This window comes from Onychostruthus taczanowskii, unplaced genomic scaffold (assembly GCF_017590055.1).
Source record: "Onychostruthus taczanowskii isolate IOZ18803 unplaced genomic scaffold, ASM1759005v1 scaffold43, whole genome shotgun sequence".
Classification (NCBI taxonomy): domain Eukaryota; kingdom Metazoa; phylum Chordata; class Aves; order Passeriformes; family Passeridae; genus Onychostruthus; species Onychostruthus taczanowskii.
The window spans coordinates 4,125,144-4,141,856 of record NW_024501792.1 but is presented as its reverse complement, the minus strand read 5'-3'; the positions used below and the strand labels follow the sequence as shown (position 1 = coordinate 4,141,856).

General features: G+C 55.0%; 1 protein-coding gene across 1 annotated transcript in view; it reads right to left on the bottom strand.

Moving 5' to 3' along the window:
• Positions 1-1,250: 1,250 nt before the first annotated feature.
• IGSF9B (immunoglobulin superfamily member 9B) overlaps positions 1,251-16,713 on the bottom strand; it is a 39,596-nt gene continuing 24,133 nt past the window's right edge. Inside the window, exons 14-20 of the mRNA XM_041413918.1 lie at positions 16,248-16,474; positions 15,341-15,425; positions 13,893-14,054; positions 13,125-13,170; positions 10,177-11,808; positions 1,887-2,008; positions 1,251-1,479 (exon numbers count right to left, since the gene is read on the bottom strand). Of these exons, the coding sequence (XP_041269852.1) occupies positions 1,256-1,479; positions 1,887-2,008; positions 10,177-11,808; positions 13,125-13,170; positions 13,893-14,054; positions 15,341-15,425; positions 16,248-16,474 (2,498 nt within the window). The 3' untranslated portion in view covers positions 1,251-1,255. The remainder of the gene's footprint in view (positions 1,480-1,886; positions 2,009-10,176; positions 11,809-13,124; positions 13,171-13,892; positions 14,055-15,340; positions 15,426-16,247; positions 16,475-16,713) is intronic.

The following is a 16,713-nucleotide window of genomic DNA, read 5'->3' as shown; positions in this document are numbered from 1 at the left end:
GAAAACCACCAGCCACCAAACCTACCCTATTCTGAAGAGGAAATACATTCTGGTGAAGAGTTAGAACAGCATTACTGAAGGGAACATGGGGCAAAGGGAGGGACACAACCCTGGCAGGTGCCACAGCCGACACATCCAGGCTGGAGCAGGAAGGAAAAAGGGAAAAAACAGTGAAACCAGCAGCAACATATTTTAAGCTGGCGCGAAACGCTGGGCTTAGCTTTGCACGGAGCCATCCACATCCATCCGCAGAGCTGGGCACTTCCAGATGCTCTCCCTGGGGCTCAGCACCTGCCGACGGAGGCTTTGGGGACCAGGCAGCCAAACCCTGCTCGCTCGCACGCCCACGTCTCCCCGCTTTGCAGTTATCGGCAGAGATTAAACATCATACAGTAAGAAATCACATCACCACGCGGCGCTGAATAACATTTGCCTGAGATACACAGAGCATTGGGCAGAATTAATCAAACCCACCCTCATCAAAGCTGGCACATGCCACACCTGGAGGGGGAAACACCCTCAGATCACATCAGCCCCGTGCCTGCGCGCTCGCACGGCATCAAGCACACGTTACCGAGGCTCAAGTGCATTTGCACACAGACAAATGGTGATTTCTCACATTGATTCGAAGGCTCAGGGTCTTTCTGGCTTTTCCCTTTCAGAGATAGGTAAGGAAAGGTGTCACGGATGGTTTTGCTGCTGTTACCTTCACGTCAAAGGAGGCTGGGAAGGGGGAGGCAGGGAGATTTTCACGATTACAGCTTTCCTGGGATTATTTGGTCATGTTTTTATCATAATCAGATTCATGGGATTACCAGTTCCCACCTGGGTTGTTAGGTTCTTGTCACTTAATTACACCCTGTGTCATTCAACTTCTTCTGGCGATTGAGGGCCAGCTGCTCAATCCCACACTTTCCCCCTAAACGCGCGCTGCCGACGCAGATGTCAAAAGCTCCATCCATGCCTTTGAACCTAGAGATCTTTTCCTAAACCGAGGTGCAACACCCCCCTTCCCCCCCCACCCAAACTGTTTGGGGTGGGGGAGAAGTGGATTTCAGGAATACCCAGCCCAAAGCATTCTCCCCAAAGCATCCCCCGGGTCCCCCCAGCTCGTCCCCGCCGTGAGCCACCAAACCCCTCAGAGAGGTGACAGCTTAGGGGTGTCCCCCCCTCTTTCCCATCACCTCCGTCCCCCCATGGTGTGACACCAGCTCCCTCCACCGCTCCTGTTCAACCTCCTGGGACCGGCGCTAGGCTAGAGCAGGGTGGCGTGTCCACTGGTGTCATCGTGGTCCACGCTGTTGAGAATGGCTGTCTGGTCTTCAGGGAGCTGCCGGTGGCAGAGGTCGTCCTTCAGCGCTGAGAGCCGGGCGAAGGGGTCCTGACGAGGGTGTCTCTTCTTCTTGCGGAGGCAGACAGCTTCGTCAGGTGACAGTACCTGAGAGCTGGGAGGGTGCTGAACCTGGGAGGCAGAGCCATCTGGGAAGGGGGGAGAGAAGGCAGATGGGACTGGAGCCAGCAGCAGGCAGAGCAGAGCGCTTTGCTTGCTGAAAAAGGGAGGTGACAGCAAGCCTGGCCCTGAACCCGCAGAGCGGCAAGAAGGGAAAACACTGGGCATCAGGGAAAATGAAATTAACACTGAAAATCCAAACAAATGACTAAATATGGGAGATGCATGGAAAGGACTTGGTTTGGAGAAGCAAAGGAGGGACAACCTGCAGGCAAGCAGCCCGGGGAGACATCCCTTTGGGAGGCAGGGAACAAGGGTAGCATCCAGGAACGGGCTTGGAGAACCCCAGCGCTGGAGCCGGCAGGGATCTGCCCAAGCTCTGCTCACAGCAGGACACAGGGAATGCCGTTGGGGACCATGGGGTCCTCGGACTCACTGGGTTGTTTTCTGGATTTCGAGGAGCCCTTGGATGACTTTTTGGGCTTCTTTATCCGCTGGTATTTCAGAGCTTCGAGCCTCTCAGGTGCAGCAGCGTCCCCGGGCGGAGATGGACGTTTTCTAGGAAGGAAAAGCAGACACGCGCCATCAGCGGCTCCCGGGCCACGCTCAGGCCTCTGGACGTCCCCGGTGGGGGATCGGCCGATCCCAGCTGGCTCTGCCGTGGAAAAGGAAGAGGTGAGAAACCCGGGGCCAAGGGAGCAGGGCCAGCCAGGTGTGCCAGAGCGCGGGATGGAGGAAGTGAGGCGTCCCCGCTGTGCCCCTACGTCTCCTCCAGGTTTTTGAGCGGCACCGCGACCCGGCCGGTGCCACGTCCAACGTGGGCATTCCCCAGCTCACCTGCCTGCCATGCCAACACTGCTAGACAAAACAGGACGGGGCAGATCCTATGTCCGATAAGGCATTTCTGGCAAGTGATAGGAAACCCCTTGGGATGGAGAGAGAAGAGAAGAGAAAGAGATAGGCAGAAGCGGCACGGCAGCATCGAGACGGGCACCACGAGCCACCCGGGGCGGACAACACCTGCGCCACAAACAGCAGGGAGACAGGATCCTGCTGGCCCTGCTCCCACAGCCAGAAAAACCAGGGGCCACACGACAGACAGGGACACCAAGGGCACACACCGACAGAGCCGGGAGAGGTACCTCGTTCCCAGGTCCCTGTGAGAAGCGACAACAGAAACGCGACAGCACAGGAGCATCTGCTCCTGGAACAGCGAGAGGCTGGGAGCTGGAAATGGAAACACTGACAAGGTTTTATTGCAAGGACAGGGAGGACATTTGCAAAGGGGTGCTTCCTGCAGGAGAGCCAGCAGGTGCCAGGAATAGTTTATCAGCTGTAACCCCTGAGGAACTCTTCTACAGGAACCAGCTCAAGGTGCAGTATCCTCCCCTTTGCAAAGAGATTTTTTATTTCCTTCACTGTACCTGTTTTTCCCATCCAAGGCCTGGAAAGCACGACTGCTGTAGAGAGCAGAGCATTAAAGGAAAACCTTTTCCTTAAGAGAGCAGGCAGTCCAGCTGTTATCTATAATACACCAGAGCATCCCCCCCTCTTGCTGTGTTCCCATCTCCTTCCCCCTCTCCATTTTACTTCCACAACCCTCCAAGAGTCACCAACTCCTAATGCCACAGAAGAAGTCTGAGGCCATCTGGGATAAACCCAAGCCACTTGCAGACAAGGTGTCCAGAGAAGACAGGAAGCCTCCACAAAGCACCTTTCACTGTGATAAAGCAAACACTTTAAGCCAGGCTCCAGTGAGGAAAGGAGATTTAAACCGGCCTGCCAGCACCTTTCAGAGGAGATGACTCTCTTCTGCTCTGACAACTTGGTCACCAGAGGTCAGCAACCAAACCTTGTCACAGGAGCCACACAGAGGACAGTGCTGATGGCAGCTCCTGCATCCATCTGTGACCAGGGCAGGGGTCAGCAAACCCCACAAGCCACGGGCAGCAGGAGGGCAGGAGGAGCCATCTCAGCTGGCTGCAAAAGGCAACATCAGTGCCTTCAGGCTCCTGCTTGGGCACAGAACCACTGAGGATGATGTCCCCCTGTCTGTCAGCAAGGTGTGCCCCATCCAGCATTGCAAAAACACCGTGGCTGCAGGCAGGAGCAGCAGGGATGGGGTGGGAACATAGGCTGGAGCACAGACCCTGCACTCCCGGGCTGTGGTACCAGAGTACACCCACCCACGGCGAGTCTGGAGCTCCTCATCTCCCTTGGGGTCCAGGGAGAGCCTGGCTGCCACTGAAGACACCCTGCAGGCTTTCCCCCATGGGTCCCCACATGTGCAGAGCACATTGTGACTGAAGTGCTTCCCATCCAATATCCCAAGGGTCTCCGGAGCGTTGAAATTTCAGCTGGAGCACACAAGCAAAGAGCTCCCAGGAGATTTTTCCCCTTGGGGAGCAGATGAGTTTTTGGGTTTTTTTGAAAAAGAGTGTGATTGCGAAGCTTCTCAGTTCTGCTGGCAGCACTGGAGAGCACCCAGGGAAATGCAACGTGAGGTGAAGAAGCAGCTGAGGCGCAGCAGACGCAACAGAAACCCAAACACTGGGCACAGAAAAGCTCCTTTTCATGTTTTCCAACACAACAGAGACGTCAGGGTGCGGAGAGTTCCTGGAGAGCCTCTGTTCCAGCTCCCAGCAGAGCATCACATCAGCCAAAGATGAAGCAGCTCATTAGACATGCTGGGAGTCCCGCTGGCTGGATCCAAGCTTCTCCTCATCCAGAAGACAACGTTTACATTTGCAGAGCTCAAATGCTTTCCCAAGTGCAATCAGCCTCTTGTGAGAGATGCTGCCAGCAGCAGCTCTATCCTCTGAGCTGCACCAACTGAGCTTCAACCATGCTGGCTGAAGGTGGGACCACAGTGACCCACAGGTCACAGCATGGCATTCCCTGCAGCAATTCCTGCTTGAATGGCCAATGACAGGCTTTTCCCACTTATAGCCAACATTCTGTGGGGTGCACATGAGTTGCATTCCTGCAGGTACTTGGCTAATGGTGACTTCAGCTGCTCCAGCTCCATTGCCCACAGAGTTCAGGTCTGCCAAGCCCTGGACAGCACCGAGCTCAGTGATCATCCGAGCTGTCACCATCCTGCCCACCAGCACCTGCCTTCTACCACCTCTTCCCACCACCCAGACAGCTTTTGCCACTATTATTAAAGCTCAGCCTGTAAAAGTCTCTCGCTCTTTCCACTCTTTTTTCTTTCTAAGAAGAAGCTGTTGTGGCATGCTGACAAAATTAAACAGATTTACATGAGGGATTATGAGGAAATTGCCTGAAGCTCATTTCCACTAGTTCTCCGTAATTGAACTCGTATTTATACACACAAACATAAACAGTGAGTGCACTGAACCTATGTGTCACCATAAATACTGTCTGACCTCTGGCAAGGAAGAGATACAGAGGACAAAACAATGCTACTCAGCAGCCAAATTTTATCTGCTCTACCCACCCTTTATCTCTTCAAAGGGCGCTGATTCTTCCAAATTAATTTTCATTTTAAGCTCAGCCAAAAGCCTCTTCCTGCCACCAGAGTTCACATATTGAGCAGCTGCCCACGCACAAAGGAGCTCTTGAATACCAACAGATGAGATGTTCAGGGGCGTGGGCAAACTTCTTCTGGAAACTTCAGCATAGAGCCAAGCAAAGGAGCTTTGAGAAGCCCACATGAACTCCTGGCACCAACCTTCTGTGAGGCACCACCAACACCTGAAGCAGCAGTTTTCCTCGAGTCTTCAAAGGAAAACCCTTCTGCATGAGCACGTGTCTGGAGTGCATGGACTGGGAGGTACTGGAGAAGCCACAAAGGTACTGAAGGACCTCCAAGAGTCCCAGGACAGGAAAAAGAAGTAGAGGAGAAGCATCCAGCCCAACACACATCACAGCTGCTCTTCTTCAAATGTCCTTCCATGTACAAAGCAGATATAAGGGAGAAGACCCCTGAAATCATCACTGACCTCTTTCCACTCAGAAGGGGAACCCATATAAAGGAAGGGTCCAGGAGATTCAAGGATACTATACGTATATTTATATATATATTTAACCTCACGGAGGTCTCAGCACACCCTCCCTGTCTCCTCCTCTCCTTGAGCCAAGACATTGACATCCAGGAGTAGTTTGGGCTTGTCAGAGCATCCACTTGGATAAAGTAGAGTATCCACTTGAAAGGAGCCCACTGTGTCCTCCAACCCTTCATCCTCCTCACATGAAGAGCTCAGTTCTCCTACACGAGGCTCCTGCAAGTCAGAATTCCCACTCTGCTCCGAGGCTGCTGCCTCCATCCTGGAACACTTGGGATCCTTCGGCACAAGAGGTGCCAGAGAAACACCGCGGTGACAGCCCCGGGCCAGGGCTGCTGCTGCTGCCAAGGCACCGCCAGGAGGGAGGGAGGAAGGGGCTGGTCACAGCAGGGAGCACACCAGAGAAGGGGTGCCCTTCTACAGGTCTGCAGACACCACAACTCATCTACACAACGGACTTCACCACCATGCTGACGGAGAGGAGAGAAGGCGAGGGAAACGGGGCTGGGCTGGACAGGAAGAGGGGGATACAGTCATGGGGAAGGGGAGGGGAGAGAGGAAGATAAATGAAAAACAGGAGTGAGAAAATATATAAGGAAATTAAAGAGACTGAAAAGAAAAATAAAGTAACAATAATAATAATAATAATAATAATAATAATAATTAAGAAAGAAAAGAAAAACGCACTCAGACAAGCGGACTCACAACTTCTCCAAGCGGAAGGAGGCATGGAACACATGCAGAGGATCAGCACATGGACAGTCTTTAAAGGGGAACCTGTTTTCTTTCAAGCGGGGAGCGAGGGCTGCTGCTCCTCCCGCGCGCCTGGCGCCGACGTCCCTTCGTCACTCAACGCTACGCCACTGCCAAGCCCCCCAGCTCCCAGCACTGGCAGTGCTGCCCTGGCAAGGGGGGCCTGGGGAGGCCACCCAGGGCAGGCTGCCGTGCCGAGGAGCAGGGGAGCTTGGTGCCTTGTCTGTGGTTTTTGGGTTTCCCTCTGCTGGGAGACGACAGCCCCCTTTTCCCTGTTCCAAGATGCGTGCTGCATCCCAAGAGAAGAAGATGGGAGAACTCCTCGTGCTGGCTCGGTAACTGCATCATTTACCCCTGCTCATCCATAAAAACTACCTGAGCTTCACCTAGCAAAAGCCACCATGCTGCAGCAGGGAGCTCATATGCTGCCTCCCCTTCTCCTCTCAGCTTCTAATGCTGCAATAGAGAAATCTGGCTGGTCTGGTACAAAATCCCTGTGCTCTGCATGCACTGACAATTTTATGACCCCAAATCATCAAGAAATTACTCGGCTGGGCTCTCTACAGGATTCCTAGCTTATTGAAGTGAGATTTATTCTTCTGGTTTACCTTTTTTGGGGATAATGACTCTGGAGTTACCCCTGTGACTACAGCTCCCAGCAGCATCCTGGAGTAGGACACACGGCTGCTCCCACCCTTCTGGGCAGTGTCACCCTGCTCCTCAAAATCCATCAGCCCACGGCAGCCAGCACTGGAGCCAGCCAGGATCTGGGCAAGAGCCACACCAGACTCAGACACAAGCCTAGACTCACCTCTGCTGTGGTAAAACTGTGACTGCTCGTGTCCCTAATGCTGCCAGAGCAGGGAAGTGCCACAGAGCAAGAACAAACAGCCACATCCTCTCTGAGGGCTTCCCCATTTCCCAAAAAGCCTGGCACAGCCCAGATCTCACCAAGGCTGGGTGCCAGCTTTGCTTCTCATGGGATGCCGTGCTCTGGGATCAGCAAGGAAAAACAGAAGGAGAAGACAGCCAAGTGCTCAAGAGATTTGGAGGCTCAAACAGGATGGGTTTTGTCATGTCAAGAGGATGGCTCCTCCATGGAGCACACACATCCAACACCCGCTCCTTGCCAATCCTGCTCTCCCCACCCCAAGACAACACTCCAGATCAGCTGGAGGAATTCTCCTGTCCTGGAAACATCTCCCTGATTTCTCTAGGCATCCCACCTCTCTCTCACGAGGTTCCTTCGCAGCCCAACAACGCTCCTCAGGCTGTTGGAGAGAATCAGCCAGGACCTTGACTCTTCCCAACCAAGGCAGCAAAGCTTAACCTTTTGTAAGACCTGTCCTAAGGAAGTTTGGGTATGGCCACGGCCTTAGAAACAGGCCCATCTACAATCCCAACTCTGCTTTCACAACCAGCCTGGCTGATGGCCAAACAGGTCAGTGCTGCCAATCCTCTGGGTCACAAATTACTATTATCCCACCTGGATTTGGCAGTTTTAGTGATATTCTTCTGCTTCTAAGGTCTGAAAACCATCTCCAGATTACTCCATCCCAAGTTCCAGAAATGCCCATGGTTATCTAGGAGACCAGCCACATGAAGGCAGCCCAGGAGGAATTTTCTTGGAACAGTCTTTCAAGATGTACTTAGAGCAGTTTAATTACAGCTGGGCCAGAAGAAGTCAAAGACTTCTCCAAGGAGAATTTCAGAGATGGAAGGATTTTACCATGACTACACCTGTGATGGGAAGGAAAAAACACCTTTCTGGCAGCCTGAGACCATAGTTCTGCTGCTGCCAAGCATACAATCCATCTTGGGAGAAAGACTTCTCCCATTTTCTGTGATTGAGGAGACTTGGGAAAAAGAAAACAAATCCAGATACTGCTGGAAACAAAATTCTCCATGTGCTGGACTGCAGCTGGAGACTGAATTTTGGAGCACACTCTGAGCACGCTGTCTGCAGCTGGTGGCTCCAAGAGAGGGCTGTTTTTCCTGGCTTCAGAGGGTGGCTATGGGCTCCTCCTGGTTTGGATCATCTGGGACAACCCCACCTCAACACACACCTCCCTAACACCACACAACCCTCGTGAACCCTGCTAGGGCCAAAAGTGCCACGTGTGTCACCACCTCCCAAGAAAGGAAGGGTGGCCCAGGGAGACAGCAGCTCGGCTCATCCCAAACCCCAGCCCCGAAGGCAGGGGAGCAGCGTGTGCTGCTGGGAGGGGAAACCCAAAAGCCACAGAGACTGTGCGTCCAGAGGTGTTTCCTAGTGTTTTCGCATTCCTTATTCCCCTTTAAAGGAAGAGATGGTATTGGAAAAGCCCCTTCCGTGTCCCCTGTCATGCCCCGCTCCCGGCCACCCTCCACAGCGCCCACACCATCCTTTCGGACATGGATCACCCTTACCTATTGAGCTGAGGAGAAGCTTGTCTCGACAACACTGCCCAGATAGCTGAGATTAATCAAAAACAAAGCAGTTATCAACACCCGCAAGGAGCCGAGCTCCGCAACACATCAGCACGTCAACAACTCCAAAGGAAAAAGGAGGGAAAGAAACCAAACTGAAACACAAACGAAACGAGGCTGGAGAAGAAAGGGGGAAAGAAACAGAAGAGAAAGGAAAAGAAGAAACAAAAACGATAATCAACAAAGCGAATGGATACACTGCATAAAAGCACGGACAACAGTGCTGCTCTAACACGGCTCTGTCCTGGAGCTGGCTCTCCTTGGCATGCCCTGCTAGACACATGGACCTGTGACTGCATCCCTGACTGCATTGCTCCGTAGCTGGGTTTTCCAGAGGCACACAGAAGTCATTTCAGGCTCATCCAGCTGCTCTCCCTCCCCATCCTCTCTCCCCTGAGCCCTCCTTCCTTCCGTTCAGTGCCGGAGGGGTTTGCTAAGGCCATAACGCTTCCAGGTACCAGAGGGCGGGAGTGAAATGCGGAGGGCACTGCGGGGTGAAACGCTGCCTCCCCCCTCCCCAGAACACAGCCTCTTCTCCGAACGCCTCCGACCGCGCCGGCTCCGTGGGGCTGGGAGCCCCGGCCCCCGACTCCTCTCTGCCACAAGCTGGAGGAGGGGGCTCGACCCCACCAGACAAGAAGCCAGAATGAAGCAAGACGAAAGGATGGGACGAAAGCACGGCTACGGGGTCTAAGGTGCTGTGAAAGACGGAAGGAAAGAGGAGAAATAGAGAGAAAGAGAGAGAGAGAGAGAGAGACGCTTTTGCCTGGAGCAACCCTGGTACCTGGAAAACCAGCCGCTACTGTCTAGTGCAGCCACATCCCTCTTTAGGGCAGGATCTGAGCGTGCCGGCAGCCTCCCGATCTCCGCTGGGCTTAGTTTATTTTTATTTTTGCTCCTCTCCTGACATGCTGCTGGTGTGGCTAAGTCCTTGATCTCTCCCTGCCCGCGTCCTGGGGCTGCAGCATCCCTTTTGCAGGTGGGGCGGTGACCGTGATAGCTGTTTCTGTCATGCATTAAAGCTCTCTAGACTCCGCGGGAAGGAAGAGGAGGAAGACAGAGGCGCGGCGGCGGCGGCCCTAACGTTCGAAGAAAGCCAAGAGCCAGCAGCTAGAAGAGGAAACAACCTCCAGTGACACCAGGACACTTACCTAAGCGAGCCAGGTCTTTGTACACCTGGTAGACGGCCCGTAGCCCGAGTCACGGCGCTCCCAGATTCCCAAGGGACCGGGAAGGTCGCCTGCCTAAAACCCAGCGCTCTCGGGCGGCGGCCATGCAACCCGTGCCCGTGGCACCAGCCTCTGCCTAGCAAAGCCCGCGGGACGCCGTCTCCAAAAGGGATGCTGCAGCGTGCCCAGAGAGACCCTACCAGTTGGGATGGTGATGGCAGGGAGGGAGTCAGAGGGAGTGGGTAAGGCAGGGTGGGGGAAGCCAGGAAGGGGCTGGGGGGTGTCACCACGGGGCTTACACACTTACCCTGTGGCGGCTACCGTGGTGGTGGATGTCGGCTCCGGTTGGAGAATCTCCTCGCCAGCCCTCCTTGGAGAAGGGATGTCTCCGAAAACATCCATGGTGTCCACGGGCAGGGAGGAGCCCTGGGAGTTGGAGAAGCCGGTGCCCACGGGGGTGAAGGCGGTGGTCGGTCGGAAGCTGGGGCTGTCCCCGCGGCTGCTCGGCGCCGGAGATCCCGTGGAGGACGGCGTGGATTTGCGGGAGAAGCTGACGGCCGCGGGCGGCTGCAGCGTGATCTCCGACACCTCCGCCTGCTGGATGAGCCCCGGGCGGGGCCGGGCGCGGGCAGTCAGCTCCGGGGAGCTGTTGCGGGAGCTCAGGGGACTTTGGGTCAGAGGAGAAAGCCTTGAAGGTTGTAGCACCACCTGATGTAAACTGGGCTCAGCCCTCCTGACCTGCCGAGGGCTGGGCCGAGGTCGGGGTTGGGGCTCGTACCACCTGGTGTCCAGGCTGAATGTGCTTGTGCCGCTGGGGCCGACGGGCTCGGACGGTTCGTGGTAAGGCAACACGGGTATGCCCATACCTTGGCTGGTATGTCTTAGCTGCCCTTGACATCCCATGGGTTGCATAGGTTTGTCCTGCCACTTGGTGTTAGTGGGCACGGAGGATTGACCCCTGCCCGGTGACTTGCCGGTCCAGCTCTTTGGTGCCTCCAGGGGCAGGATGCCCGAGTAGGATGCAGGGACCACCTGGAGGGAGGAGGGTGGTGGCCCCCGAGGAAGGCAGCCCGTGGGCTGGGAGCCCTCGGCCGCCTCGCAGGGCTGGAGCTGGTGGGGGAATGGCGCGGGGGCCAGCTCCAGGCTGCCGAAGGGGAACTCGGCCCTGCCCCAGGGCTCGGGGGACCGGCCCCCCGTGGGGGTCTGGGCCAGGGGCAGCGTGCTGTTGGAGGCATTCTCCCCGTTCTCCTCGGGGATGGTGGGGTGTCCGAAGGGCCCCTCGGGGGGCAGCGGTGGGGAGGACATGACTGAGCTCAGTGGGCTGACTTCTGGCATGTAGAAGGGCGGTGGGTCCACCTCCCCGGGGCTGCTGCTGCTGAGGTAACCGTAAAACTGGTGGTGGAAAGCCCGGGGGGCCGGCGGGCGGGCCTGGCCAGTGGCCTGCAGGGCGCCGGGACCCTCCAGTGCCCGGTGGAACCGGGGGCTGTATGCTGGTGGCTGAAGGTAGGACTCCTGGCTGGAGGAGAGAGGGGTGAGCTGGGCTTTCAGGGCGGTCACGGAGGCGGGGACGACGGGGTCGTCGTTCTCCTCGTCCGACTGCCTGAACTCGGGGTACATGTCCGTCTCCTCCACGAAGGGGAAGCCCTCGATCCGCCGTGTCTTCAGGGAGGGCTCCATCTCCGCCGGGTCCATGACGAAGCGTCCATCCGGCCCACGGCTGATGAGCTCGATCGGAGTGGTGGCCTCAGCTTCGGCCTCCGCCTTGGAGACGCTGTACTTCTTGCTGCTGATGGCTCGTTTGGTCTTCTTGTAAAGGGAGAGCTCCTTTTCCTTGGTGGGGCTCAGCATCCGCTTGGCCTGAGGGCCCTGGTCGTCAGAGGACTCCGAGGGGGGACGGAGCGTGCGGATGCTCTCGGGACTCACCTTGCCGGAAGACAACCTGGACCACAGGGGAGAAAAACCGAGAGAGGGGACGGTCACCTGGAGCAGAAAGGAGCCCTTCTCGCCCAGAACAACAACTCTGGATCCGGGAAAAAAAGTGCTACCAGCTCTCAGAAGAGGAACCTCTGGGAGAAATTGGCAGGGGCTAACCAGGATGGCAGAGTCTTGCCAGCGGCAGTGCACAACATCCCTGCTCCTTGGGAGGGCAGCTCGGAACACTCGGGGCTGAAAGCTCACACCAACACCTTGCAATAAACTCCACCAATACCCCAACACCTCACAACAAGCTCCACCAAGACCTTGCAACAAGCTCCACAGCCCCACAGGGAAAAAAGACACAACCAGAGCTCTCTTCCAACTCCATCTACATTTTTTTATGTCCACCTGAGCTATACATGCTCAGGAAAGGCCCTGAGAAGAGGGACATCAGGCAAATGTTCCCTCCCACAGAACTCAGCATCTCACTTGGAGATGATGATGGATCATTTCAGACCAAGTATTTCTCCCATTATCAACACTCAGACTTTAGGCTAAGTGCCTCAAAAAGGCAGAGTACCAGGACAGTTCCTTCACCCCTATCCAGAGAGCCTTGGATAAAGAGGATTGAGAGGAAAAAGACAGCAGATCCAACAGACAGTGCAGGTTATTTCAGATCAGTGGATAAACTGAAAACTAGTAAGATTCAGATCCACTGGCACCAGGACATTTTCCAGCATTTTTCGAGGAGTCAAAGAATGAGGTGTCCACATCCCAGACTCTTGCACTCCCACCGGGAAGATGCTCCTGCTGATTTGCAGCTACACAGATGGTCTCTGCAAGGAACTGTGGCTTCTGCAGCACCACAATCCATCACCTTTGGGTTCACATGGAAAGAGGCTTCAGCAGGGCACTCTTCAGGAGAAAAGATGAATTTCCCAGGAAAAAAAGAACCAACAGAGAATGACTCAAAAACTACAGTGAGCTGGCAGGAAGGACTCCATATGCAGCAGGCTAGTTCTTGTCCTAAGGAGCCCCTTCCAAGTGGTGTGGAATTGAGTTCCATCAGCCAACTCAGCTTTGGAAAATGTTCACAGATCCAGCGGGGTCATCTCTTAGCTCAGTTTGCTGCATTTGTCCCTGCTGCTTCCTGCTCCAAAGCTCATTTGTTTCTTGTGAACTGCTGTGTTCCCAAAAGTTCAGGGAACACTCAAAAACAACTCATCAGGAGCCACCAAATAAGGATGTGATATTTCCATTTGAGCTTTGCAATGACTGTAGGAGGGAGGCACCTTGAAGAGCCCACAGCCTGGTGCTGCAGCTAAGACAGATACTTACGGGGACTCCAAACTCTTCCTGCAGTGGGTTATCGAGAGAGGAGGGTCTGGAAGAGAATAAAAAGGGGAAAGAAGAGAGAACGCTGAGGAGGCGCAACACGACAGAGACAAGACAGACTCAACATCACGACAAAAGACACTCAACAAGAGGCCAAGGTTTCATTGCTCCAGTGCTTTAATGGTTGCTGACAACAAACAGCTCCCGTCACAGGGTCCTGCCCGTCCTGCTGCCACAGCCCCGCAGGCTGGAGGAGACGGAGCCACTTCCCTGCCCTCTCCAGCTCCCCCAGCCACCCTTTTCCCTACCAGCCACTCCTGCATGGAGGCTGCAGTCCCAGCTTTTGGGAGGCAGAGCAGCAGGGTCTCCTTTGGGGTCTTCTCTAGCCCAGCACTGCCCGCTCCAGGCTGGGAGCAGCTGGAGAGCCCAGCTCCAGGGGGAACCTGGAGCAGGTGAGCAGTGCCCCCGTCTGCATCCCAGAGGACAGCCCAGCCTAAACCCCCGGCTCTAGGAGTTATCACCACGTGGGAGAGCTCCCTCGGAATTCCCAGGCTAGTTTCTCTGGCGCCTCTTCACCCACCCTGCCTCTCCCGCTCCCGACCACGGGCGCTGTCAGGCACAGCCGAGGGAGGAAGTCAGGGCTTCACCTGAGGACGCGCACGGACGAAGAAGAGACAGACAGGGAAGAAGGTTACGACCACAACACAACCAGGGGGCAGAAACGAGGGGGAGACAGGAAGGAGGGAGGAAGCACACCGGGAATGGACTCACCTTTCTTGCGCTTGAGCTTGCGTTTGCGTTGCTTGTTGACGAAGCAGGCGGCGAGTGTGCTGAAGAGGATGGCAGCAGCCAGGAAGCAGATGGTGGCAACGATGCCAGCCAGCACCGGGCGGGCTAGGCCCTCGTCCGTCAGGTCAGGCTGAGGAAAAACATCTGGGGAAAAAAACACGGTTCAGTGTTACACCTGCTGCCTTCCCCAGGGAGCTGCCACAGTGTGGAGGCAGTGATAGTCTCCAGGAATTATAATCTCTGTAGAGACCCTGCTTCCAAGCCAGCCCACCCAGGAAGAGCAATCAGCACTGCTTCAGGGCCAAGGGATTTGGTGATCTGACACCAGATCACAGAATCATAAGATAGTTTGGGTTGGAAAGGGCTGTTTAAGGCCGTCTAGTCCAACTCTCCTACAATAAGCAGACACATCTTCAACTAGATCAGACTGCCCAAACCAACCTGATAAACTTTTCTGTGTTAGCTGGTGGACACCCAGGGAAGAAGCCTCCACACCAAACAAATACATATTTATGTCTAAACACACACAACTGCAGCAAACCTGCAGTCACCTCCTGGCTGAATAACCCGCTGTAATAGCACAAGGCATTTCAACCTCTTTGTCAGCGCTTCATTTCAGCGTTCCAATGAAAACTGGGCTCCAAACCCTTTGCTAAACAGGAGCACATGTGAATCCCCAGCAGACCTCAGCTGTGGGCACGTGCAGATGTGCACCCTGCACACCTCGGTGCTCCTGCCATGTGCCATATCCAGCATCAGTGCATTTCCCCATGGAGCCCGGGCTCTCAGCCTGGCAGAGCAGCTGCCTGGGGCCGGGCACCTGCCAAACCCCATCAGAAAACCTGGGCGTGAGAAGCAAGGGCAGCGAGCAGGGAGGCTGCTGCAAGCTCTCCTCACCACACCAGCACCACTTGGGGGCAGAGAGAGACCGCAGCATCGCAGCACAGCCGAGCCGGCTTTTCCACGAGAGCCAGAAAACCCGGGCTCGCCGCATCCCCATCCCTTCCTTCCTGCTGCCCTCGCCTTCCCCAGCGCCATCACAACCCTCCTCCGCCTGCCCCTGGCTCCAGGAGCATCCTCCGAGCTGCACGTGCAGAGGCAACACGCACGGACTGCAGCACGTTGCAGTCTCCCTGCTTGCAAAGCTCTTTTCCCTGTGGACTCTGCACTGCAGTGCTACGTTTCCCTCTCTCCACCTTTCATTCCCGCTCCCAGGCTGCGCCACTGCCCGCTCGGAGCTTTGTTCTCCAGGCTCACCGCAGCGCTGGGGCGTGCTGGGCTCTGCGGTGCTCCGGGGATTTGTCCTCGCCTGCTCCCATCGGGGCAGCCTGGGGTCAGCGCCGTGCTCAGCACACCGGTGACAGCCCTGCACCCCCCTCAGCCCAGCTCACAGCCCCACACCCAGGGGGAGAAGAGGAGCCAGCCCTCACCTGTGCTGGACACGCCAGCGACGTTGCTGGGTTCGCTGATGAGATCCTGCATGACCGCGAGCACACGGAACTCGTACCAGGTGTCCTGCAACAGCAAACACACCTGTCAGGGCCCCCACACAGCCTCCAGCCTCGTCTTAGCAGAACCTCCAACATCCCCAGGATAAATAAAACCCTCTAACAACACCTTTTTAATGTTAGCGAGTCAGGCTTTTATCCTTGCCCAGGGGGTGTGTGGGCAACCAAAATTCTGGCCTCCACCCAGACACAGATACAAAACTTGTTCATCTATGTATACGTTTTCATCAAGCAAAAATTATTGCTTGTTGGTTCTAAATTACACAATTCTCTTTCATTAATTCGTATTCTATCCTCTATTGGTTATTGATTTCTCGCTTCTTATGCTAATTAGTGCATATTTTTAGTATTTTTTTCCTCCTGTAGGGACTTTCTAATGTATACTGAGACTTTGCTAGTCTCTTTAGCTTCTGGTTTCTGCAAAATGTCCTTGTAGTCCATAAATCCTACATTCCAACCTCAACAATACAACCTTCTCTCCCTTTGTTCATTGAAGCATATCAGACTGACTGTATTAAGTCTCAGTCATTTTCTCAAGCTGTGTTCCTACAAAAGTAGCTTATAACAACTTTATAAAAATGCTGGCTAAGAGTAATTGAAGAGTAACACACTATTTATCATTTATATGTATATTGATTGTGATTACTTAACACCATTAACTAAAATTATTAAAATGTTCTATCTTCTCCAACACTTGCCCAGCTCTTTGATCGAGCCACTCCAAAACTTCCCCGAAGCTACAGCAGATGATGCAATATTATCACAGAACCACGAAGGCTGGAAAAGATCACTGAGTTGGGCTCAGTGTGGGCAGCCAGCCCCTGCTCACCTGGGACAAGTCCTTGGCAAAGAACTCGCTCTCGGAGCCCGGGATGCCATCATCCAGGATCTCCCACTTCTCCGCCACGCGGAATTCCATGATGTAGCGGTCGATGGGGAAGCTGTGGTTGGCGGGAGGGAGCCACGACAGGAGGACGCCTTGCTGTGTCCGGTTGGCTGTTAGGCACCTCGGTGGGGTAACCAACACCAGAGGCTCTGGAGTTGTTACAGGGAATGCTGGGGACAGAGCAGAAGGGACAGGGACACCTCTGAGTTGGGGCAGGGCAAGCACAGGAGATCCTCTTCCACACATGCCCCCAGCAGCAGCAAGAAGGACCACTGTGGCTGTTCCCACATTCCAGGAGTTTAGGGCACGTCTTGGGAGTCTGGTCTCTTATCACAGAAATAGAAAAGTGGATTTTCAAAAGGCACTGGACTAATGAGGCCATGACTCCAGGCCTTCCTGCTTCCTCCCA